The sequence below is a fragment of the Lepidochelys olivacea genome (genome assembly GCF_965140295.1).
Source record: "Lepidochelys olivacea isolate rLepOli2 genome assembly, chromosome: 3".
NCBI classification, from domain to species: Eukaryota; Metazoa; Chordata; order Testudines; family Cheloniidae; genus Lepidochelys; species Lepidochelys olivacea.
The window spans coordinates 135,505,361-135,532,613 of NC_140413.1; the positions used below are offsets into that span (position 1 = coordinate 135,505,361).

Below are 27,253 nucleotides of genomic sequence, written 5' to 3' on the forward strand. Positions count from 1 at the left end.
TTATGTGGTATAAAGAGGCCAGTGTGGGGTGAGGGTCTCACACTGACTTTTTCCATTTTGTCTTTAATCAACATTTTTGACTTTACAGACAGTAGAACCAACAAGGAGACACTTATTCCGCAGCCCACACATACCAATATTTTAAGGCACCTATGATCTTGTTCTCAGCCTGGAAACAAACTGTTTGGAAAGTTCTATATACTCATGATGACATATCCAATCATGTTTTTTCTGCCATGGTAGAGGAGCTGAATCAGAAGCAGATTTTGGGAGCAGAGAGATTCAAGAGGGAAATTTAGTGGAGAAGAAAGAAAGAGGGATATTTGGTGGATGGAAATGGAAGGAGGACCAAAAAGGTATGGGGTGGGGGGGCATTTTGCAGAGCTTGAAGGGGCTCATCCAAAAATGGGTATGCCCCAGAAAACAAATGTGGCATTTAGAGTAATTCCAGGACAGACACAAGCGAAATACTAACCAGCAAAGCAAATGAGTGCAGCTGAGTTTAAACTTGGGATGTAAGTTTGTGTTTCCTACTCCATTACACGTTTTTTGAAGAAGTGATTGAAATCCTTATGATCACATAATAAAGAATGTCATCAAGGACAAGGTGATGGTGACATTGATAACAGGCTACAGAGCCTTACATCTCTGTGACAGGTTTCAGAGTAGTGCCGTGTTAGTCTGTATCCGCAAAAAGAACAGTACTTGTGGCATCATAGAGACTAACAAATTTATTTGAGCATAAGCTTTCGTGAGCTACAGCCCACTTCATCAGATGCACAGAATGGAACATATAGTAAGAAAATATATGTATATATATATATATATATATATATATATATATATATATACATACACACACATACACACACACACAATGAAAAGGTGGAAGTAGCCATACCAACTGCAAGAGGCTAATTAAGATGAGCTATTATCAGCAGGAGAAAAAAAAAACTTTTGTAGTGATAATCAAGATGGCCCATTTAGACAGTTGACAAGGTGTGAGGATAATTAACATGGGAAAATAGATTCAATATGTGTAATGACCCAGTCGCTCCCAGTCTCTATTCAAACCCAAGTTAATGATATCTAGCTTGCATATTAATTCAAGCTCAGCAGTTTCTCGTTGGAGTCTGTTTTTGAAGCTTTTCTCCTGCTGATAATAGCTCATTTTAATTAATTAGCCTCTTAAGTTGGTATGGCTATTTCCATCTTCTCATGTTCTCTATTTGTGTGTGTGGATATCTATATCTATCTATATGTTCCATTCTATGCATCCGATGAAGTGGGCTGTAGCCCACAAAAGCTTATGCTCAAATAAATTTGTTAGTTTCTAAGGTGCCACAATTACTCCTGTTCTTTTTACATCTCTGCGTCACTGGTTCAAGCATGAACAAGATTGCTAGCAACTAAAGACACTTATCTGATGGCATATATTAAGGGATATACAGGATCCACCTTAGTTCCCACTGGATATGTGCCCACATCACATTGAGCACCCTGCCGGTGCTTTTGGAGACTCTAAGGATTACATGGGCATGGATGCTAAACCTTGCATTGTTAGAAACTGTTCCCCAAAATAAAGGTGAGGTGCGCTGGGGTTCAGGTGATCAGGAATGGTGGAAGGCTATGAAATTTGCACTATCACTATCTAGGCTGTACATGTTCTCTATTAAAAATAGATTTCAGTTTTCAATGATGTCATATAGAGCACCTTTTACAAATACATTAACTTTACAGTTAGAAACATTTTAAAGAGTTTTACCTGGTGCAACTGTGAACTCTGTATAAAATTTATTGGAGGTTCACTTTGCTTGCTTTTTAGTCTTAAAATGTTATCAGCATATCCCCAACTCAGAATGGCTGACCACTGGATATCTGTACTGTGCATGCTTCTCACACCTGCAGGAAAAGCATTATATGTTTTGTGTCAAGTATGCTGTCACAGTTTCAGGGTTACTGCACCTTTGCCTCCCGCATCTCCAGTCTTCATTGAGGGTACCCACGTAAGTTTTTAGGCTTCCAACCACCACCTCTCTTGGTGCAGAGATTCATGTCTCTCTCCCTTCAGACTGAGGGTTTAGGCTTTCAGTCCCTTTGCACCTCACTGCAATTTCCCAGCAGGTCTGACTGGGATCCGGCACCTGTGGTTTACTCTTTCTCCAGCAGCTAAAGCAGTGTACACCAATTACCAAACAGCTTTCACAAAGCAAACTGTGTTTATATGCTTAGGGCAAAAGCATTACAGAAGAAACAAAAACAAAACAAAAACTAGACATATACTAAAAGCTTACTAGAGATCACCCACAACTCCAGCATAGGTCTCTGGTTGGTGCCAATCTTTCAAACCACATAAATGGGTTTGCTCCCTTGGTCCCAAGTTCATGTCAGCTTTGAGATGGATCAGGAACTAGACCCCAACTGGACACATCAGCTGTTTCTTTAAACAGCTCAGGCCTTTATTCTCCATCTCTGAGAACAGATAATCACCAGTCAATGGCCCTCTCCTCAGGGTGTAGCTTCAAATCTCTGGGTTTTTGCATAAAGGTGATTGCGGAATTTACATTAACCACTGAGCATTAGAGCTCATTGACATTTTTCCAAGTCTGCCATTTTGGCAAAGGTTTTCATTGAAATTTTGAATTTGGAAGGGAAAAAAAGGAGACAATTTTTGTGAATATTTCTGTGAAAATTAGGTCCTATTTTTTGCCCAGGTCTATTTGCTTCTGTGGGAATCACTGAGAACAACACTTCTGAAAGAGAGGCTACTTATTTTAGGTGCCTGTGGACTTCAGAGCCTAATTTTGCTCTTATTTTTGAAAATCCTGGCCAGTAAAATGCTTTAATGCAAGAGAGACAATTATTAAAACCCATTTGTACTTATATCAGTAGGCTTTAATTCCATTGAGTTAACCTGATAACCAAGCCTTCTGCCTTATGGTTCTACTTCTGTTTCCCTTACTCATCCTCCATTCCACCTTCCAACAAATATTCCTTCACTTCTCCCTTCTGCTGCTCTTCTATTCATCTACTTGTTCATCAACACTCTGCTCCTCTGGATATGCTGGCAAACAAAGTTATCTGCCTTTCCCTAACTGTTCTTCAAGAGGTGTTGCATGTCCATGGAGCACCCATGGAAAAAAGTTAGTTGGTGATATAGCACCCACAGGCAGCCACGCTCCCCGTCCCTCCCGCTGGCAGCCCTACTGATCAACTCCTCCTCCTCCCTCCCAGTGCCTCCTGCCTGCTGCAATCGGCTGTTTCACAGCATGCAGAAGGCACTGGGAGGGAGGAGGAGGAGTGGGGATGGGACTTGCTCTGAGGAGGGGGCGGAACTGGGTAGGAAGGGGCAGAGCAGAAGCAGGAAGAGGCAGAGCGGGGTATTGGGGAAGGGGCGCGCACCTGTGATTCCACTCTATGTGAGCGCATGCCCAGCGCACTTTTGTCAGAGATTTTTTTCCCTAAGCAATACCAACTGGGGCAGCTTGAATGCCCTCTGCTGCCATGCACCACAAGTATAAAGGGTGGAACGACTCCCGACCCACCTCAGTTTTTTCTTACTGGAAAGGCTCTGACAGAGAGGGGAAGGAAGGTGGGTAGTAGAATGAACATGTGCAACACATTTCAAAAGATCAACAATTATGGAAAGGTAGGTAACAGTTTCTTCAAGTGATTACACATATCCATTCCACTGTAGGGGACTACAAGCAGATCCATCTGGAGGTGGGCCCAAAGTCGTTTTGAACAGTGACCGTAGAACAGCAAGCCCAAATTTGGCATCATTCCTGAAATGAATGGCTATAGTATAATGAGAAGCAAATGTGTGCAGACAACCAAGCTGTTTTGCAACTGTCAGGAATAGGAACTTGTGCCCAAAAAGTCACAGAAACTTAAGAGGAAACTGGGTGTCCACCACCACAATGAACAATTGTGATCATGATAGCTAAACAATTTAGTCCAGGCCAGGTAAAAATACTACAGCTCTTCTGATGTCTAAAAACAGTGGAGCTTCTCTTCATCTCTGAGAGTACGAGGTTTTGGGAAAAATGGTGGCGAACAGATTGCCCGATTAATGTGAAAGTTGGAAACAATCTTTTTCAGGAATTTTGGGCAAGGGTGAAGGTAAACCTTGTCCTTATAGACGGCTGTATAGGGAGGCTTGAATACCAGAGTTCTCAACTTGCCCACTCCCCCTCACCGAGGTGAGGTGACAAATTAAAAATGCAACCTTCACAGAGAGGTGGAGTAAAGAACAAGTCATGAGAAGTTCAAAAGGAGGTCCCATTAACTTTGCTAATACCAGGTTCAGATCTCGGGGGGTGGGAGGGCATGTTCTTGCACCTCTAGACATATTCTGTCCAGCCTCTTCAAAAAACCGGATAGCAATGGGATTGGAAAAAATTAGGTCCGTTACTCTCTCATGGATGAAAATCCGTCATAGCTGCTAGATGAACCTTGCCAGAGCTACTGCTAGACCTTGATGTTTTAGGTACAGGAGATCCATCCATCACCTATTGGACTGAGCTCGCTTTCTGGTGGGAACAGATGGGAAAACACTTTCACTTAGCCAGGTAAGTACTCCTAGTTGAAGTCTTTCTACTATTTAGAAATACTCCTTCACACGCTTTGAGTAAGCCTGTTCCAACAATGTTAGCCATAAAGCATCCACACTTTTTCAGATGGAGAGCCTGGAGGTTGGGGTTGGAGGAGATGATAATGGTCCTGCGAAACTACATCTGGATCTAGAGTGGAGAGTCAGTGAAAATCTGACTGACAAGACTAGTAAAGTTGAGAACCATTGCTGTTGAGGTCCCGCTGGTGTTATAAGTTTGAGGTGAGTGTCACGCTGTCTGGAGTGGCTCACAACCATGAGTGCCTCTCTCAGGGCATATGGTTAAAAAACAGGGCAGAGACCCCACATAGTCCTGGAACCCATCCCTGACTGGGCAATTGTCCCTTATCATGTGACCCCCTGCCAGGACTATGGCAGGAACCATCGGGCACACGTCCCCAGTGAAAGATGCATGTCCTGTCTAAACTGGGACACATAGAACCCAACCTCCAAGCTTGAAGAGGAGGAATAATCAGACATCCAATAATGGGGCGGGACAGAAGCTGCCTCAACTAGAGAGCGATAAATAGAGCCCATGGATGAAGGTCCTGGAGAAGTCATGGTTAGTTTTCCCCTTGGAAGTACTGATTTCCAAGGCCAAGAAAGTGCAGGAGGAATCCGTATCACAAGCTGGGGAGGAACTGGAGTAGGGTCCTCGGGTACCAGTACCATCTGAAACACTTCCTGTGCTGCTGTGGAAACTGGCACTGGGAGGTTAAGTAGCTCTCTAGCCTCTGTATATGCCGCCAGTGTCAATGGTACTGGTAGTGCATCATGTTCATGTAGTACTGGTGGATAGCTCGAAGAAGCTGTAGTAGGTGTTTCAGGGGTTGCTCTTGAGGGATCTTGCTCTGGTTTCGGAATCCATGACCCCTTTTTAGTTGAAGGCTGTTTTGGGGAGTGTCTTTTCAGTATTCGTCCCAGGTCTCTTGCCTTTAGAAAGCTTCAGTACCAGAGATCTTGTAGAGTTAGGTACCAAAACTCTGGCGGCCTTGTGCCTCTTCCTCAACACTGCTGACAGTGATCGAGCTCTGGATTCAGACAAAACAGAAGGAGCACTCTGGACCAAACCTAATGCGCCCGATGCCCGCTCTGAACTGGATGGCTTTGAGGGAGGATGGAGTGCCACCTTCACAAGAATACATTTCAGCTTGGCCACTCCATCCTTTTTTGAGCAACACTTAAATCCTTTTAAAATGTGATATTTGGGACTCCCTTAAGGACTTAAGGCAGCTGGGGTGTGGGTCACTCATTGGCATTGGTTTGCTGCATGAATGACATGATTTGAATCCTGGAGATCGAGACATGGTTCCAGTACCGCTCCTCGTACAAAGAGCTGAACCAGTCAGCCTAAGATCTAAAATTGAAACTTATAACTATCATTACTACCGATTAAATTAACTATGAAATTATACGAAGCGAACTGAATATATTTTAATGAGGAATGAGGGAAGAACTTACAGTAGCAAAGCTATAATTCCTCCAACAACTGTCATTGTTGGTAAGAAGGAACTGAGGAAATTTGTGGACAGCTCTGCCCTTTATACCTGCACACAGTGGCATATAGCAGCAGAGGATGTTCATGTCCCAACCGGTACCACTGGGGGGGGGGGAGGGAGGGAAGAATATCTAACAATTAGGCACTGAGCGCACACTCAGCTACAGTGGAATGGACATAAACAGTCACTCGAAGAAGAACTGTGGATTTCTAGAGTTCTGATATTTTAAAAACTCTCAGTTGAGTTATTTTAACAAAAATACCAAACTAACTGAAAAGAATTCTTGAAATCCAGCACCTTTATTAAAAGCTGCTTAATAATTCTATTTACAATCCTTAGCAGAATAAGACTGCAAACTTGAGTACTCAGCTAGAGTATTAGAGTGGCACTATAAAAATATAGCGCGATTATGACTGGGCAACTAGTTAAGTTCTTCCAGTATTTCATATGTAGAGGGTAAACATGAAACTGATTTCTGGGGCTTCCTTACCTTGCTCTTTACTGTATATCATCAAAAGGCAGAATTTTTGGGACAAACCACAGATGGCCCTAGTTGGCAGAGCCTGCAGAGAGCCAAACCTTTCTCCATGTGGCTGGCTGAAGCAAACAACTGGATCTGGAGCACTTGGGGAACCTACATATTCCCCCCACTTTAAACCTTTTATCCAAGGCAAAGGACTCTAGAACAAAGACAAATAAAACACCAATTAAAATACTCCTATTTTATATGAGGAAAAAGTGCATTATAGATAAAAGACTCCTATAAGTGATTCTAGTCTTGTGGTGCTTTATATGACAGGGTCTATACTTTACTTTGTTATAAAGAATTATGCAAAAAGGCAATGTAATGTTCTATGCCAAGATATTAATTTCAAGTGAGTTCTATTTATTCAGAGACACAAGGTAGGTGAGATCTTTTATTGTGCCAACTTATTTATTCAGTCAGTTATTTACGGGCTTGACTAGAAAACTGGTAACTTGTAGGGTTCAAGTAACACAGTAAGATGAAACATCAGTTTTCCATTTCTATTAACATGGGCCAAATTCCCGATTAGGTTTTAGAGAAAATAAGTGTCTGAAGTAAATGAGGCATTTTCCCCACAAAGAATGCTAAACAAAACAAAAATGTTGATACGAATTGTCCATCATCACATATCTCAACACTGGACCAAGAATTCACCATTCAAGGCATGTAACTAACCAGCCAGCAAACAAGTATTTAAGTGCAGTGCAAGTACTGGCATCCTCTTTGCTTCAAGAAAGACTAGTGCAAATTTATTCTACTTTTTAATATATAAAATACTGCAAATTATAATATATTACAATGTAATTTTGCATTACTTCACTAATATTAGATTTCCCCCATGGTATAGCATTAACAGTGAGGTGCAATTTAGGGATTAGAATGCTCTGACGCATTCTATATTGACAAAGACCAGATAGCTGACATGGTAGACTATACTGATCTAATACAAGAATTATATTCAGTGCCTCCTGCACAACATATCTCAATGGTCCTGAATTTATTGGTCTCTCTCACATTTCAGTACTTTTATAGCTCCAAAAAAGTCATTCTGAGCCCTGATATTTTTAAGTTCAAAATGATATTTTATGGTACTTAAAGTCACTTGTATACTAAAATCAACAGATTGGATTTTTTTTTTAAAATGGTTACTGGCAGAAACCAGAAAGTAATTCTTTTGATAACCTTGTTCAATACAGAAACAAAAACTAATTCGCAACTTTCACATGCGTATTTACACATGGAAATTAGAGTGGTTGTTTTTCCATTAGTTCTTCCTAAACTTCAAGGGTGAGAAGAATGGTAATGAGGTTGTACTGAAAAATACTGACTCAAAAAAGACAATAAAATTATCCTACTATAACAGAAGAGCTGCTTAAGAACTTCTTTACTTCAGTTTGCTTACAGACAAATATCAGATGAAAATTTTTCAAAATGTCTTGAAGCTCAGTCTATAGTAAAGAGATTTACTAACCACAACACTTCCTACAGAAAGACACATGGGCATAGACTGAAACAGATTTGCCTCAGGCATGACAGACTATTTGATGCTCTGTGGTGCAGAAAAATCTCCTCCTTCCACTGTGAAGAGAGTGGAAGAAAAAACTATTTCAGTCCAGCACCTTCCGCCCCCCACCTCCACCCGCTATACACTCTGGGAGTAGGATCGGCAAGGACAGAAATTCACTGCCAGACAGTTCCTCCAGAAGCTTGGACATTGCAAGTCATTGTGCCAGTTCTGCTCTGATCCACATAATCATGAAATGTCTTAAAATGTGCAGAGGATATAGTGCTAACGCTTTTCATTAATACACTGTGGGTGCAGCTGTTTTGCTTAATTATTCAGATGTGTACCTTAGGGTGCAGTAATTACAGCCTGTGAATGCTAATTTAGCAATCTTGTGAATCAAATTACATACTGGATATACTATTTCTTTAGTGTGCTCCCTGGTTTCTCTGAAAGCAAACTGCACTAATAACCCCATGGCAGCGGGAAGTTCTCCATCTATTATGAGCCTGGAGCCAGGTCTGCTGACATGTGCTGTGTGGAACAACTGACGAGGGGTTTGTCCATATGTTTTTATCATTGTTTCCAGGGCTCTTCTTTGAACTGGATCCTCAACAGCAGAAACATCCATCCCAAAGTAGGTCTAAAATGTAAAACAGCAAACACAAAAGCTAAGTAAAGTTATCTTTGAAAAAAGTTTCCCAGCTAAAACTGCACAAGCTTAGAGCCAGAGTCTTCAGCCCTTCTGTAACTGACTTCTGGATGCAACAGAACTGCAGAACTACACCCTAAAGTGTTAAGGAAAACCAGCATGAATCGAAGTGACTATATGATTGACATTTAAATACTCTATTTTACCATGAGCAATTAAATTACAGTGAGTGAAACCCATAAAGTGAGACAGCCTGGCTGGACAAAGTCAGGCTGCTGCACTGCTAATATTTAAGCCTTTCAAGGAATGCATTTTGAGACCTGAAAATGTACAATTTAGGAATTCTTTTGAAATTGACAAGTCCTTCGTCATCTTGTTCTCCTTTCACCACGGTCCTGAGTAAATCCAGACGCTTTTGCAGTGTAATGCAGAGTCTTAACCAGTTCTGTGATCCGAAGTTAAAGCCACTGTAGGGGTTTAGCTTAAATGGGACATTAATTGGGTAGCAGGTAAGGAACACAAATTAAGATTGTGGAGGAGGGAATAGTACAAATGTTGTGCTCTCTAATCAGACACTTCACTTATCTCTGCTGCAGCCTTCGCTACAATCTGTCAAAGTGAAAGGCTTCTTTTTGATGGAAGAGGAAACAAAATACTGCATTTCTAAATATTATTGCAAACAATGACTAATTGTCCAATAGGCTTTTAAGTAGACATACATTGTATGACTATTCCCTACCTAGCTTTAGCCCAGGAAAAATTATTTAAAATAGACATAATTGACCTTCATGTCACAAGCCCTGGGATTTTACCAGTTCTTCATTTAAATATTCGGTCTTTTTCCCTGTTCTTTGATAGTTAGCTATTTCAAGGGAATTTGCCTAAAGCTGGATGTTTTCCAAGCAATCGGGTTAAACCAGCTCAGAGATCAAATAATTTTATACTATGAACAGATTACTTAACAAAAAGATACTTACAGCAGGATGGAAGACATTGATAGCTTGAACCGAAGCCTTGCCCTTTTGCTTATACCCAAACACTAAATCAATCCAGTTACAGATTGTCTGGGAGACATGATCAGACTCTAAAGTCTGACGATGAATCAGGATGAAGAGACGGGGATCATTACGAGCCCATGGGGGGAGATTGACATGGTTTACTCTTTCGCCATTTTGACGCAGGCCAAAATCAAAACCTAGAAATGTAAAGAGGAGGGTTTATATGGTTTTATTATTTACCATTTATATTACTGTAGCACCTAGGAGCCCCAGTCATGGACGAGGACTCTATGGTGCTAGATGCTGTACAAACACAAAACAAAAAGACAGTCCCGGCTCTACAGACAGATGGGGCAGTACAAGAAAACAGTGAGAATATTTATCAGCAGATAAGCAGTGGTCTCACCTCACCAGCGGCCTAACCGTTCTTTTTTTTAATATGCATCACTGAGAAGGAAAGTTTACGGGGAGCTCCACCCAACCAAGAGGGGCAACATGGCAGAAAACACAATTTTAGGATTTCAATTACAGCAACAAAAAAGAGGCCTTTGCAAGAGTTCTAGGTGTCCTGACACTTACTCATTCCTACAATAGTATAATGAACCCAGCAGTGTTAAAAAACATTCAGATATAAACAAGGTAATTTGAATCAGCCAGTAACTGAGCTACAAAAAAACAAAAAAGCTTCTGTCTGTCTCCCACAGTGCCACTATCTCCAGAAATCTTCTCCAAAAACCTCATAAAATAAGTATTTTCTGTACGATACCCAGAAAGTCCTCAAAATTTTGGTTGATCTATATTTAAAAAGAAATTTGCACCCATTTCACGCTGAGCAGCAATTTCAAAAGCCTTGTGAATCTATAGGCCTTTTTTCTGAACTTTGCAGGGAAGTGTGCTTAAACACAGTTCTTGCTGGAAAAGTGATAACATGCTTCTGGACCCTGGTGTAGAAATGATCTAACTATATTATAGAATTGTATACAGTAAGTGGGCTAGCAATATCCATGTGGAAAGCCATGTGATAAATTGAATCATGTACCTTAGCCTCACATGCACTCTGTACACTATATCCACTGGGGCTACTAGCATTCCAATTCTCTTAGCAGCTTCAAACAGATGGTACTTTTTCAGGTGGGGGCGAGGAGGAGGGAGGAGTACAAACCTCACAAATGTGTGACATCCCCACTGTGCAACAGCCCTACCTGAGGTCCAGAATGGGTAATATTCAGCACTAACATTGCTTCTTGCTATAGTCACTGAAGGTCTGATCTCTCTACTTGAAGTCTTCTACTGATTCAGTAAAACACTTTCTTCACCATCCTGCATCACTGATCCTTTCCATTCCATTCTCGATGGTCAGTCGCTCTTTCACATTCACCCCCGTCACTACTACCTAACTCCACCAGTTAAACTTAAATTGTAACAAGGAAACATGAACAATAAAAAAGGCTCAATCTTACAAAGTGCTGAACACTACTGTGAAATGTTGAATGCCCTCAACTCCCAAAGGTTTTATTGGGCATTGTTGGCACCCAGCACCTTATTGGATCTAGCCCAAGTCCCTTGAGGACAGCATGAGGACAGTAAACTCTCTCAAAACAACTGACAGTTTGTCAGAGCCTCTTGGGGAAACCCTAAAATGTAACTAGCTGAAAAAATGTAAACAGATTTATCAGAAGCATGACACCCTCAATGGAAAGGAGCAGATGCTCTTTCAGTTATAAGAAACAGATTTTAAATTTCTACATTTATCAAACATCCTTGTCTGGATTAACTTTTATGGTTTTCTTGAAATCAAATAAGATTATGGCAGTACACCTCATGAGCATGAAGTCTGGGCTTGCAGAACTAACAAAAGTGGCAACAGTAGAGTCAATCCTAAGCCTCCGTGGCTAAATATTCAAGATCCGGACCTGCCAGGTTTCCCCTTGACAATCAATTTAAAAACATGGGGGAAAAAAACAGATCATAACATGGAATTATCAGTTTCAACCCAGAGACCCAATCCTTGTGCCTTTTTAGAGATCATTTTGGCATTGTCTCGTATACCTTCTCTGTTAACTAAAAATTCTGGAAGATAGAAAAATTCTGGGATAAGCTCCTTCACATCAGTCATAGATTCATAGGAGGAGAGGCGCCAAGTTGTGTGGGTAGAATGAAAGGTTCTGTCTGGGATGTCAAAACTTTGATCTGCAAAGAAAAACACAGTTTCCGTTTATTACCTTGACAAGAGGAAAACATACAATACCAATTGCACATTGGTGACCTCAAAAAGTTCAAGTTCACCAACTTTGCTTGGCTGAGGCCTGAACATTTAGATCCCAATTGCTACATATGAGATCTAGAGCCAGAGACCAGATTTTTTGGAATAGATCACAGAAGATGTACAGACATTTTTAGAAGATGTAGAGTTTTGTGAGATGCACAAAGAGTTCATGTACTACATGTTCTCTTTATGAAAGCCTCAAAAGGGTCCACTGTCAAGGTAGGTCAGATTTCTAAGTTTACCATACTTGATAATTTCACTTTAATTTTCATTTGTCATATTTAACAAAATTAATCTTACCTTGATAAGCTAAGAACATTTTAGTGAAAGGAGGCATTCTAACTAGAAAGTGAAGTACGGTTCCACTGTTGGAGTAATGAGATCCATAGTGATAAGGCTGCACAGGAGGCATTGGGTCATCCTCTCTAGCTCCTTTGCGGTACTCCTCTTCCAAATACTAGAACAGGAACAGGTAAAACATGGGTGTCATATCTTACCCAACATGCTATTTAAAAGCTATATTGCTAGGATACTACACTAAGATATACGTCCTTCCAGCACTTCACTAGTGCCTTCTGTCCCAGACAATATCTGAAGAATTTAAGCTCTCATTTAGAGGAAAGAGCCTCACCTGGTGGGGGGTTTTCCCCCCCCAGTTGTAAAAATAGCTTCTGTCTGAAGTAATTATTCATTTTTACCACACAATATTTTTCTGGAAGAGACCATTCCAATAACTGTTTCCAATGCTTCAGGTTACACCTTTCAAAACATTAACCATGGTTTTTGGAAATTGTACTAACCATGGTTTGTCCTGTTCTACACCTGCAGTTAACTCCGTTCAACACTAATTCAGCTGCACCTGTTACTTTAATCTTTTTTCAGAAATAGGCAACTTCTATAGTGTGGACCAGGTGCCATTTCACCTTTAGAAAAAAGTATATCTTGCAGGAAAGAGACAGAATCCTGACTCTTCAATCCAAAAACTTATCCTTAGGGGTAGCAAATTTAAAGGGATAGTAAATATGAGTTTTTGTAACAAAAATGCAGAAAAATCCCATCAAAGAAATTTTCAGAAGTGCCAAAGTGACTTAGGAGCCAACATCTTGCATTCAAAAGAGGACTTAGGGCTAGATTTACAAAAAGATATCTAGGCAGAGATGCAGATACACATCTTTGAAAATCTCAGTAGGTGCCTAAGTGAGGTTTTCCTAAATCTGTTTGAAACTGCCACTGAAAATATGAATGTCAGGTTCACTACACTAGAAAGCCCATCACTCACATGCTTGAGCCCATACAGCAACCTAGTAATAAAGAACTGACATCACCATGGCAATGTACTGACTGAATCTGTTAGATCATTTTACATAAATATTGAATGAAGAGGAAACAGTGCCATACATCGATGGTTTCTGACAAAATTTCATTTTAAAAACATCAATTCAACCACAAATGACAAGTGTGCACATGCATACTTAAGCTTTTAAGCAACAGACCACCTGACTTTCACAATATATTGCTCTAGCGGTAAATACTGTTCTTTCTGTCCAGGAACACTGTTGTGTCATAATGTGGGTTTTTCACACTAAACTTAAAATCAAAACAAGTTCATACACACACTTTTGTCAAAGCACACTCCAGATCTTGATGCAAATCTAAATGAAAGGCCCATGTGTAAATGCTTTCCAGCCCCATCAAGTCATTCTCTATGGACTTTAATGGGGGTCCAGGAACAAGATACATTTGTGGACATGGTCACTGTGACTGCACCCCATATTCACCATAGTAATATTATAATATGGTTATGGCATAATTATGATGCATTTTGTGCAAGATAAGTCATGTGAGGAGTCATTGAAAAAATTATGATTTGCTGAATATGATTATTCTATTTGTCTGCATGTATCATTTTTGTATCTGAACACTATGTATCTGTACTTCAAATTTAGTTATGCATGGGAAACGCCCACCCGGCAAGATGCTTTCAGTCTAGAGAGCTGGTTGGGAAGGGCCTATTCAGGGCAATGAGCCATTAGGGAAAACAACAGGCCTTAGGAGAAGCATATCTCCCCCTCGCGAGCCTTCCTGAGAATGCTCCAGACAGCTTGTAAGTAATGGCTGCTATGATTCTACAAGGACATGTGACCAGGCCACATGATTCTAGACTCCATCTTGGGATGTTAGTATTTTTCCACAGACCAGTCTGGGAACCAAGTTTTGAAACAAAGGACTCTGGTCATATGCTAAAGCTATATAAGGCAGGGAGTGACATCATCTGTAGTTCTTCACTCCCCACACAGGAAGACACCTGGAAACACCTGAGGAACAAAGACTGAACTGGAGGAAGTGCTGGACCAAAGCTAAATGGATTTCTAGCCTGTGTATGAAAGACCTGGGGTTTCCAAGCTGTAAAGCCAGTGCAGCTTGTCCCATAAGAATCTGCAGCCCGCCTGTTTCGTCAGCCAGGATGAGAATTTGCTAGTTCATATCCTATCTTTCTAGTATCTTAATCTTAGTTTGTGTTTTGTTTATTTACTATGTAATCTGCTTTGATCTGTTTGCTATCACTTAAAACGTAACTTATGTTTTAATCCAAACCAGTGAGCCTTGATTGGAGTGCTTGTGGAAAATCTCTGCTTGGTTACCACAAGTATACATTGTTCTCTTCACATTGTGGGAGAGGCGGACCGGGTATTAAACCCATAGACTGGCCAGATTTGACCAGGGCAGGACAGTACTGCTCTGGGGTCTTAGGCTGGGAAGCTGGTGGTTAGAGATCCTGTGTGTAACTGCAGGTGGGTGTGTTTCTATCTATGTGAATGCTGGTGAAAGTGCAGGCTGGAGGGCTTTGCAGCTTGTCACAGCAGCACAGTCTGAAAGGGAGCCCAGGCTGGTGGGTCAGAGGGCGCAGTGGTACCCCAGTTCCAGGTGGCACCCCGGGGGGGAACCGGTCATAAACGCTCAGTAGCAACAGCAGGCAGCACTAATGGAATACTAATTCTACTCTATATGATCAGATCTATTTTCAAACTAGATTGATGTTAGGAGATTAGGAAATACTTTTAAAGATTTTGTGCAGTTAGTTTAATTGATAAATGACCCAGAATGTTTGAAGGCAAACATAACTGTTCTGTTGCATACTAGAAAAAACCCAGATGTACAATATAATTTTTTAGACCACAAAATGCAAGGCAATTTACAGAGATGTATTTCTTTGGCTTCTTTGGTTAACTTCATATGTATTTATCTCATTGGTCATGAATTTAGACCCCAACATACATCAAATATAAAGTACCAAAAGATGCACTGCAGTTTTTAGGATTAAGTTTTTTCTTGTTTTCTTATGTTCTTGGTTACAAAGAGACAGACATAAGACAGAAGGGAATCCATTTCCTGCTAACTGTTTTCACAATTGACTATAACATGCTGAAAATGTGAAGTCCCACAGAAATACATTAAAAAAACCCGCCACATTGTTTTGGTTTTAGATACCAGAAGAAAACACATTGTAGAAATGAGAGTTTAAGATACCTTGTAAGTATCCACATATCGATCTTCCTTTTCTTTAGACTGTACAGCTATGGGTTTGGCTAAATTTCTGTAATAGGAGAAATGTTGACATCTTATTTTCATAATGAAATTAGAAAATTCAGTTCAATGTACATTAACATATACAAAGACTGATCTTTTTAGCTAAATCAGATTAAGAAGAGTTAAAATACAGAAGGACAAATACAAAGGCAAATCCTAACAAAACTCTACATATGCGTTTAGGAAAATAAAATGACTATAAAAATACGTTCGTAATTTAAAATTGGCCATTTGATGTTAGTGCTAGAGGAATGAAAGTCATTCGTCCATAGAACAGCTACAGTATAGGCAACAGGTCACATATTCCCCATACTGCTCCCACCAGCATGTTTCAATCTTGACTTGTAGCATCCCTTTAAGAGTAATGCCTTGTCTACTGTGGCAAGGCACCTCCTCTGTGTTGCCAGAATTAGCACAAATCAGCCCACTCTGGCCAGTGTGTGTCTTCCCCCTCTGTATTTTCTTATCAGTATTTTCAAGGTAGGCCTCAGTTCAGGCCCAAGGAGCATGGTTGCCAACCCTCCAGGATTAGCCTGGTGTCTCCTGGAATTGGTATCAATCTCCCAGTGACTATTGAAAGCAATCCGGGAGATTTCCCCCCCCCCCCCCAATGTCATGTCACTTTCTTAAAATATCCTATTAAAATCTCCCGGAATAGCTTCAGTCAGAGTTGGCAACCCTATCAAGGAGGGTTCCTCCAGCTAACAAAATGAAATCAATTTACAAACACAAACAAAGGGGAGTAACTTTCCCTGCTTCCTTGCTGTGGAGGGTGTTGTCCTGTTGTTGGCCCCAGATGTGTCAGTTCTTCCCCTAAACACGCACTCAGCTTTGGTTATTTCCCCTGTAGGGAGGAGAACAGCCTCTCACCCTGGAGAAGCCTGTCTCCCTGCTGCCACTAGCCCTGCAGCAGCTCGTCTCTCCTCCCAGTCTCTCATCAGAGGAGGGGTTTTTAAAAGGTGTCAGGAAGCCCTTAATTGGACTCAGGTATCCCTAACTGACCTGAAGTAACACTCTCTCAGTTTATAGGAAAAAGGGCCTCTCTCATTCTAAGGCTAACATACCTGCCTTCCATCACTCCTCTTGCACCGGGTCCTGCACGAGGGCGCGCCCCACCCACCCTCCACCCCAGGCCCGCCAGACCTTTTTATCGGGCCCCTGCCCCGTGGACCCAACCGACCCCCTCACTGAGCTGGCTGCACGAGCTGCAGCTGGTCTGCTTCCAGACCACGCCAAGGAAACATCTATACACGCTCGTGCTCCATACCCTTCACACCCTCACCCTCGTGTCCCACCCAGATACAAAATGGCGGGACCTCTTGCCACCTTTGGAGGGTGAGGAGCCCCAGTGGGCCAGCCTATATTCTACCTTGGTTCTGAGGCTTGCCGGGGATATCAGTTGGCGGCTCCTTCATGGAGCCGTGAGCACGGGCGTGTACTTGGCACAGTTCACCCCTATGCCAGACACCTGCCCCTTTTGCGGCATGAGGGAAACTCTGGCACACATATTTGGAGTGTGCCAGGCTGCCGCCCCTATTCCGGCTCCTCACGAATATTTTATTATGCTTTTGGTTGCACTTTTCCCCTCACCTTCTTATTTATACACTCCCTATCCACAGCCCCACAAAGTCACGGGATCGCCTGGTCAACCTCTGCCTGGCCCTAGCTAAAATGGCCATCTATAAAACCAGAGTCAGGAGGTTGGCCGATGGAGTCTCCTGTGTCTGTGGGGCCTATTTCCTATCCTCTGTCCATTCACGTATCTGGGCAGAGTTCCTCTGGGTGGTGTCCACTGACTCCCTGGACGCCTTTGAGGAGCAGTGGGTGCTGTCCAGGGTTCCCTGCTCAGTGTCCCCGTCCGGTTCCCCTCGTTTGACCCTTTGACCACACTCCTGTTCCTGTTATTTCATTAGTTGTCCCCCGTATTTATTTGGTGTCCAGGTCCTGTGGATCCCCCTCTTAGGCTGGGGGGGGGGGGGAATCCTTTAGCAGTGGGAGGGCTTTGCCCGCCAACTTCCTGGATCCCAATAGGATCACTCCTCTTTCTCGATACAAGTGGTGGGACCTATTTCCATCTGCTGAGGGTGACGAACCCCATTGGCCAGTCTGTATTCTGCCTTGGTCCCACTGGCCACCGGGAATATTAGTTGGCAGCTCCTTCATGGAGCCGTGAGCATGGGAATGTACCTGGTGCAGTTCACTCTTATCACAGATGCCTGTCCCTTTTGCAGCATGAGGAAGACCCAGTTGCTGCCCCTTTTCCAGCTCCTCCTGGATTTACTTTTGTGGTTCTAGCTACACTTCTGCTCCCAGCTTCTAATTTATGCACACCCCATTTGTGGCCCCTCCTCGTCAACCTCCTCCTAGCGATGGCCAAAGTGGCCACCTATAACACCAAGGAGAGGATGCAAGCTGAGGGAGTGCTCTGCAACTGTGGGGCCTATTTCTGTTCCTCTCTCCATTCACATATCTGGGCAGAGTTCCTTTGGGCTGCATCCGCTGGCTCCCTTGACACCTTTGAGGAGCAGTGGGAGCTGTCCAGGTCGGTGTCCCCTTCAGGTTCCTTGATTCTGACCCTTTGACATTCACACCTGTCTTTGTTTTCGGTTTTGTTGTCCCCCATACTTATTTGAGTCCCAAGCTCAGTAGTTCTTGCCCTTAGGCTGGTTGAAGAATCTTTGGCTGGTGGATGGGCTTGCGACTGCCCACCTCCCAGAACCCAACAGGACTACTCCTCTTGCAGTTGCCTAGCCTGACTTTTTCACACTAGACACAAGAGCTGCACCAACTTTACTAAAATCCATTTTAAAAATCAATGTAGTTAAGATTGTGCCTGTGTGGACCTCCTTAGTCTGTTTACAACTAGCTGATATAGATTTACCTTTGGTAACTGGCAAGTTGCTCATATAGCATAATTCTGGTTTTGGTTATGTTTTGCTAAATTGTCAGCTCTTTGGTTACAGGCTGTTTTTTGTTTTTTCAAGGCAAAGGAATGTATATCAGGAAGTGCAAGACAGCAGGTATTGAGTGAGACCTGCCAACTACTGTGAATATAAATGCTGGTAACAGGTATACTACTCAAATTGACTAGATGAGCCAATGTTACATTCAAATACCATTAGACCAGATGTGTTTCCTAGCAATCTTCCTAATTAAGTCTTGGTTTATCAGGGTGAACACAAGTGGATTTTACTGAAATAACCAGTTTAATGAGTTATTTGGAAAGGAGTAATTTCAAAGATTTCTTGTTACCTATAAACAGATGGATCATTTAGGTCCAGTGTTTCGCTGGTGTAGTCAGAAAGTATAAAGGGAAATACTGGATACTGCATGAGATCATTGAAGGAACGGCCAGCATGTTTGTTTAAATGAGTCAGGTATTCAAAGTTGGTAATCTGTGCTGTGTACCATAGGTGGGTCAAAGCAGTAATGTTCCCATACTCCAAAAGATTAGGCAGGTTGTTCGTTAAGATGTTGTGGTACACATCATCACGGACCTAAAAAAATTATTGTAGTTTTATTCAAGCAACACATTTAAACTGTCATAAACTACGTCTCCTCCTACAGTATGTAAGATTCTCTCATTTACAAAGTTCTAGAGATCTGCTAAGATCATAACAATGTGATAAAAAGTCACAACATTACGATATTGAATTGGTTTAGTCCTGTAAGGAGAGTGATCCTGGAAAACCTGGATTTGTGCTGGAAATGGCCCAACTTGATTATCATACACATTGTAAGGAGAGTGATCACTTTAGATAAGCTATTACCAGCAGGAGAGTGGGGTGGGGGGAGAGAAAACCTTTTGTAGTGGTAAACACCCATTTTTTCATGGTTTGTGTGTATAAAAAGATCTTCTGTACTTTCCACAGTATGCATCCGATGAGGTGAGCTGTAGCTCACGAAAGCTTATGCTCAAATAAATTGGTTAGTCTCTAAGGTGCCACAAGTACTCCTTTTCTTTTTGCGAATACAGACTAACACGGCTGTTACTCTGAAACCAGAACATACCTGTGACACACATCCTGTCTATCAAAAAGCCTGGCTGAGCCCTTAACTCATATCAGCTTCCAGAAGTATCTAAGAATTCAAAGAAGCCTACCCATCATTTTTCTTAATGTATTCCATGAAAATACACATTTCTTCAATACATAATTATAAAAAATACCTTTATATACATATTCTATATTACCATGCATTAATGCCACACTGTTACCTTTGTGTTGTCAAAAGCTAAGAGTAAAGTTCTGCCATTTGTTAAAAATATTTCCACAGCATTGTCTCTTAATTGCCACCATCTCTTATGAACTTCCTTGATTTCTTCATATGTCCAAGAAAATGATGCTGGTTCAGTTTCCCTGTGAAAACTCTGAAGAACATATAGTACATTGATACAGAAAATGTTTTGCTCACTAGCCTTTAAAACTAGTCAGTTTCCATTTATTTATACTGCATACTGTAAACTAATGCTCTGTGTGTAGTAATTTACTTTAAACTTTGGCTTGTACTTTTGAAAATCTTTAATTAAGCTACATTTCTCTAATAGACAAAGAATTAAGTTGTTTATCAAAAACTTTATATAATGAAAACTATCTAACAGATCATTTGTTTTTAATCTGTTTCAACCCTATGTCAATACAAGACACTGTTAGGGATCACAACAATTAGCTCAATCAAATGTCATTTTAGGGTAATAAAAACAGTTTTGTTTTTTAATTTTATTTAAACACAAGTTTCACCTTTCAATAGATAAGTATATTATGATTCCTAATTCTGGGGTTCTGGTCCATGACTAAGGCTCCTACGCACTACTGTAATATATAATAAAATCTGGTATTTATATATAACAATATATAACATATTAAAAGACTGGTAGAATTGGGAATAATATTCTCTTTATTCTATAATGGAAGTTATCAATCTTACTCAGGGTATTTGTATGTTATTGCTGAAATGTTGGCAGATAAGCATTTTAAAATTCTCAAATAATCACACACAAATAGAGTAACAGTCTATGAATTCAAACTCCCAGATATCTTAATATACAAATTAAAATTATGGTGATTTTAATTGATAAAGCACCAAAGTTATTCTCAGTTCTAATATAGAAGAATGTGTGATCTGTGAAAAACTTGAACTCATACTCACAGAACTTTCTATTGTGTCGGAAGCATTGTCTTCAACGAAATACATTCCATATTTGCCTACAGAGAGGAATATTTATACAAAAGGTGACCGTTACTACACTAATTTGTCTTTACTTTTAACATCCATAAAAATGATTAGACATGATGTCTAAAGCACTAACTATGCTGTTCATAATAGTAAGTAAAAAGGACAGCACTTGGTGGAAATGAAGTTAAGTAATTAAATATTTGTCAAAGGATAGTATTTAACAAAACAACAACAATAAACCCAATGAGCACACTGTGAAAACTGTAGGAAAGGAAGGCCAAACTGACTAGTTGGGTAAGCAGGTGCAACTCCAGTAGTCACACAGAGTTAAGGCCAGAAGGGGACCACCATATTATCTAGCCTGTCCTCCAGTATATCACAAACCATTACCACAATAAATGCAGTTACAATCACCTAAACCAATTATTAATTTAGCCTGGAATGTCTGTTTTTAATAAAATTCATATAGAGGCTGTAGATATGTAAATAAACTGAGACTGAACAAAAACATTAAGTGCTCATCTTAGAAATTCATTATATAAATAAGTGCACAATAGACATGCAACTCAAAGCAACAACACACAAATAAAATATTCTGTATGTGGGGTAATCTATGACTATTCATCATCCCCTGTAGTACAATATGTGGAAAGTCAAGCAACATTTCGGCTATTCCAAAATACATATGAACCATATGTCTGGACAAAAATCAGTTGTGTGTTAACTTTAGAAAATTTAATCCATATGTTAACTGTGACACTGGCAGACCAGGCGCCAGCTCTTGCCAAGACTGCAGGCATTAGCTAAGAACTAACGAACTCATAGCTGGAGACTAGACTAGTTCACCTGTACCTCAGTTTTGCTCAAAATAGGTATTAGTCTTATAAGAATGTATTTAATGTTTAGACTCTGTGAAATGTTTGCAAGTTGCTGCATGCATTAATCTCACTTGTAATGTCGATATTCTATGCTCTAAGAAAATATGTAAATTTTGTCTTATAACTTCATAAATGTTTGCTCTGAACTTGCAAACCCAGGTACAGGAATTGTCATGCCACTTCTCCGCACTTTTCCGCCCCTCCCCACCACCTATTCAGGAGGACCATCAAAATTTAAATGGGGCCATTGTAAGACAAAGCTTTGTTAATTGTCCCATCCACCCATGGTTAAGTAGGTGCAGAAGGCCTGTAGCTTTGAATGCTGGAAAAGGTAAATGAAAAATCTTCACATCAACTCTTTTTTCCCCATCTCTTTGCCAAACTCTCACAGGGCTAGAGAAACCAAACTGAAGCCAGAGACCCTAGTCTACCCAGAAAGACACTGAATTGACCAGCTGTTGTGACCTGCACTGGATGTGCCATGTTTGTCTTTCTTCCACAGGACAGAAGCGACTTTGTCTGTACAAAGTGCAAGCTGGTCTCCATATTGGAAGAGAAGGTTCAAGGTCTGGAGCAACAGGTATCGACCCTGCGTTGCATAAGAGAAACTAAAGATTTCCTGGACTGACGTCAGGATATGCTTCTACGGACATAACGTTCTGAAGATTCAGAGCAGGCTGCACTGCGGGGACAGGACGACGGTGAAGAAATTTGGTAGCACGTGACCTCCAGAAGAAGAAAGGGGAGCGTCCATGTACCAGCAACGCAGACAGGTAAGTAACCGTTTTCATGTTCTCTCCACAGGTACTAATGCGGAGAGTGGACAAGATGATACATTTGAGGGAAGGGAACAGAAGAAGACTTCATCCATTGGAAGGCATGAGATGCACTGTCCTAGGGTTGGGGGTTCTACGACCACCGCTCCCAAGAGAAGGAGGCAGTTGGTGGCGGTCGGGGACTCTCTCCTCAGGGGGACTGAGTCATCTATCTGCCGCCCCGACCAGGAAAACCAAAAAGTCTGCTGCTTGCCAGGAGCTAGGATTCACGATGTGACGGAGAGACTGCCGAGACTCATCAAGCCCTCGGATCGCTACCCCTTCCTGCTTCTCCACGTGGGCACCAATGATACTGCCAAGAATGACCTTGAGCAGATTACTGCAGACTACGTAGCTCTGGGAAGAAGGATAAAGGAGTTCGAGGTGCAAGTGGTGTTCTCGTCCATCCTCCCCGTGGAAGGAAAAGGCCTGGGTAGAGACCGTGGAATCATGGAAGTCAACGAATGGCTACACAGGTGGTGTCGGAGAGAAGGCTTTGGATTCTTTGACCATGGGGTGGTGTTCCAAGAAGGAGGAGTGCTAAGCAGAGACAGGCTCCACCTAATGAAGAGAGGGAAGAGCATCTTCGCAAGCAGGCTAGCTAACCTAGTGAGGAGGGCTTTAAACTAGGTTCACCGGGGGAAGGAGACCAAAGCCCTGAGGTAAGTGGGGAAGTGGGATGCCGGAAGGAAGCAGGAGCAGGAGTGCGCGAGAGGGCAGGGCTCTTGCCTCATACTGAGAAAGAGGGATGATCAGCGAGTTCTCAAGTGTCTTTACACAAATGCAAGCAGCCTGGGAAACAAGCAGGGAGAACTGGAAGTCCTGGCACAGTCAAGGAATTATGATGTGTTTGGAACAACAGAGACTTGGTGGGATAACTCACATGACTGGAGTACTGTCATGGATGGATATAAACTGCTCAGGAAAGACAGGCAGGGCAGAAAAGGTGGGGAGGGGGGGAGTTGCATTGTATGTAAGGGAGCAGTATGACTGCTCAGAGCTCAAGTATGAAACTGCAGAAAAACTTAAGAGTCTCTGGATTAAGTTTGGAAGTGTGAGCAACAAGGGTGATGTCACGGTGGGAGTCTGCTACAGACCACCGGACCAGGGGGATGAGGTGGACGAGGCTTTCTTCCGGCAACTCATGGAAGTTACTAGATTGCAGGCCCTGGTTCTCATGGGAGACTTCAATCACCCTGATATCTGCTGGGAGAGCAATACAGCGGTGCACAGACAATCCAGGAAGTTTTTGGAAAGTGTAGGGGACAATTTCCTGGTGCAAGTGCTGAAAGAACCAACTGGGGCAGAGCTCCTCTTGACCTGCTGCTCACAAACCAGGAAGAATTAGTAGGGAAAGCAAAAGTGGATGGTCGAGTTCAGGATCCTGACACAGAGAAGAAAGGAGAGCAGCAGAATACGGACCCTGGACTCCAGAAAAGCAGACTTTGACTTCCTCAGGGAACTGATGGGCAGGATCCCCTGGGAGAACAACATGAGGGGGAAAGGAGTCCAGGGGAGCTGGCTCTATTTTAAAGAATCCTTATTGAGGTTACAGGGACAAACCATCCTGATGTGTAGAAAGAATAATAAATATGGCAGGCGACCAGCTTGGCTTAACAGTGAAATCCTTGCTGATCTTAAACACAAAAAAGAAGCTTACAAGAAGAAGTGGAAGATTGGACAAATGACCAGGGAAGAGTATAAAAATATTGCTCAGGCATGCAGGAGTGAAATCAGGAAGGCCAAATCACACCTGGAGTTGCAGCTAGCAAGCGATGTTAAGAGTAACAAGAAGGGTTTCTTCAGGTATGTTGGCAACAAGAAGACAGTCAAGGAAAGTGTGGGCCCCTTACTGAATGAGGGAGACAACCTAGTGACAGAGGATGTGGAAAAAGCTGATGTACTCAATGCTTTTCTTGCCTGTGTCTTCATGAACAAGGTCAGTTCCCAGACTACTGCACTGGGCAGCACAGCATGGGGAGGAGGTGACCGCCCTCTGTGGAGAAAGAAGTGCTTCGGGACTATTTAGAAAAGCTGGATGAGCACAAATCCATGGGGCCAGATGCGATGCATCCGAAAGTGCTAAAGGAGTTGGCGGATGTGATTGCAGAGCCATTGGCCATTATCTTTGAAAACTCATGGCAATCGGGGGAAGTCCCGGATGACTGGAAAAAGGCTAATGTAGTGCCCATCTTTAAAAAAGGGAAGGAGGAGGATCCTGGGAACTACTGGCCAGTCAGCCTCACCTCAGTCCCTGGAAAAATCATGGAGCAGGTCCTCAAGGAATCAATTCTGAAGCACTTAGAGGATAGGAAAGTGATCTGAAACAGTCAGCATGGATTCACCAAGGGCAAGTCATGCCTGACTAATCTAACTGCCTTCTATGACAAGATAACTGGCTCTTTGGATGAGGGGAAAGCAGAAGACGTGTTGTTCCTTGACTTTAGCAAAGCTTTTGACACTGTCTCTCATAGTATTCTTGCCAGCAAGTTAAAGAACTATGGGCTGGATGAATGGACTATAAGGTAGATAGAAAGTTGGCTAGATTGTCGGGCTCAACGGGTAGTGATCAATGGCTCCATGTCTAGTTGGCAGCCGGTATGAAGTGGAGTGCCCCAAGGGTCAGTCCTCAGGCCGATTTTGTTCAATATCTTCATAAATGATCTGGAGCATGGTGTGGATTGCACCCTCAGCAAGTTTGCAGATGACACTAAACTGGGAGGAGAGGTAGATATGCTGGAGGGTAGGGATAGGATGCAGAGGGACCTAGACAAATTAGAGGATTGGGCCAAAAGAAATCTGATGAGGTTCAACAAGGACAAGTGCAGAGTCCTGCACTTAGGACAGAAGAATCCCATGCACTGCTACAGACTAGGGACCAAGCAGCTAGGCAGCAGTTCCACAGAAAAGGACCTAGGGGTTACAGTGGACGAGAAGCTGGATATGAGTCAACAGTGTGCCCTCGTTGCCAAGAAGGCCAATGGCATTTTGGGACGTATAAGTAGGGGCATAGCGAGCAGATCGAGGGACGTGATCATTCCCCTCTATTTGACATTGGTGAAGCCTCATCTGGAGTACTGTGTCCAGTTTTGGGCCCCACACTACAAGAAGGATGTGGAAAAATTGGAAAACGTCCAGCGGAGGGCAACAAAAATGATTATGGGACTGGAACACATGAATTATGAGGAGAGGCTGAGGGAATTGGGATTATTTAGTCTACGGAAGAGAAGAATGAGGGGGGATTTGATAGCTGCTTTCAACTACCTGAAAGGGGGTTCCAAAGAGGATGGCTCTAGACTGTTCTCAGTGGTAGCAGATGACTGAACAAGGAGTAATGGTCTCAAGTTGCAGTGGGGGAGGTTTAGATTGGATATTAGGAAAAACTTTTTCACTAGGAGGGTGGTGAAACACTGGAATGCGTTAACTAGGGAGGTGGTGGAATCTCCTTCCTTAGAAGTTTTTACGGTCAGGCTTGAAAAAGCCCTGGCTGGGATGATTTAGTTGGGGATTGGTCCTGCTTTGAGTAGGGGGTTGGACTAGATGACATCCTGAGATCCCTTCCAACCCTGATATTCTATGATTCACAGATCTCTACAACTCTGTCACTCTTTGGATTTAGATCGTAACTCATTTGTTTATATATATTTGCTTGCTTTAACCTGTAAATAATTCTCTTATTTGTTTTTCCTAATTAATAAACCTTTAAATAGTATCAATTGATCTGGGGTAAGCGACTGGTCTCTTGGGACTGGGAGCAACCTGAATATGATGTGATTTTTGATGTAAGTGGCCATTTATCACTAAATCCAGTCTACGTGGATGGCAAAATAGACTGGAAAGTCTAAGGGGATTGTCCGTGACTCCATGGTGAGACTGTTACAGTGATCCAGGAGTTCACATTTGTTACTGTGTTGGTAAAATCTAATTATAGAACATACCACCAGTTTGGGGTATCTGCCCTGTTTTTTTGACAGTCTGCCCTGAGGTAGGCACTAACAGTTGTTAGCCACTCCAGACACTTTTTTTTTTTAAACACAAGAACATTTAGTCATTGAAACTGTTACACTTACCTAACAACAATTCCCCAGCTGTCTCTCTAGAAGGTGCTACATTGATGCATCTTCGATTCACTCTGCATATATACAAATAGAAACACTTACTACAAGTCATAAAATTCAGTAGATATCTAAAATTAACAGCCTCAAATACTATACACTATAACCAAGTAGACTTTTCCTTTCTGTGACCCCAAGTGTTCAAATCCCAAAGGAATGTGTAAAACTAGCTCTCACCTCTTTAAGAGTTGTGAGCACCTGAATAAAACAGTGACAACGTTCAAACTTTGAGAGAAATACCAAGCTCAAATTTTATAATATATGTTCACTTGTACAAATTTAGGATCTGGTGCTTTCCACATGCCCCAGCTATTTTTTATGTTAAGCTAATTTGGTACTTGTGAAAGGTGCTGGATTGACAGCACTGCAAAGTTAAAATCTAGTTATCCATTGAATATGTATAGTATAGGCCGTGAAAGTGCATATTTACTCAGTCAGCGAAGGGATGAGAATATAATTCAGTCTCCACAACCATTCATTTCTGGGCCTCTGCTGAAAGCACCAACAAGTTTCAATTGCAATGCTGACATTTGGAAATGAACCACAGCAAAGTCATTGATCATAGGCCCAATACCTGCCAGATGGTAATGACTTTCTACTGATTGTTAGGCTTTAAAATCAGCAG

At 42.0% G+C, this 27,253-nt stretch overlaps 1 protein-coding gene across 1 annotated transcript in view; it reads right to left on the minus strand.

Annotated features, from left to right (window-relative positions):
* The window catches only part of LYST (lysosomal trafficking regulator), a 127,518-nt gene that overhangs the window by 15,435 nt on the left and 84,830 nt on the right, over positions 1–27,253 (minus strand). The window contains exons 36-46 of the mRNA XM_084625190.1: positions 26,584–26,645; positions 20,794–20,849; positions 19,862–20,014; positions 18,898–19,142; positions 15,586–15,652; positions 12,358–12,514; positions 11,841–11,981; positions 9,771–9,988; positions 8,554–8,784; positions 6,602–6,791; positions 1,766–1,902 (exon numbers count right to left, since the gene is read on the minus strand). Coding sequence (XP_084481316.1) covers positions 1,766–1,902; positions 6,602–6,791; positions 8,554–8,784; positions 9,771–9,988; positions 11,841–11,981; positions 12,358–12,514; positions 15,586–15,652; positions 18,898–19,142; positions 19,862–20,014; positions 20,794–20,849; positions 26,584–26,645 — 1,657 coding nt within the window. The remainder of the gene's footprint in view (positions 1–1,765; positions 1,903–6,601; positions 6,792–8,553; positions 8,785–9,770; positions 9,989–11,840; positions 11,982–12,357; positions 12,515–15,585; positions 15,653–18,897; positions 19,143–19,861; positions 20,015–20,793; positions 20,850–26,583; positions 26,646–27,253) is intronic.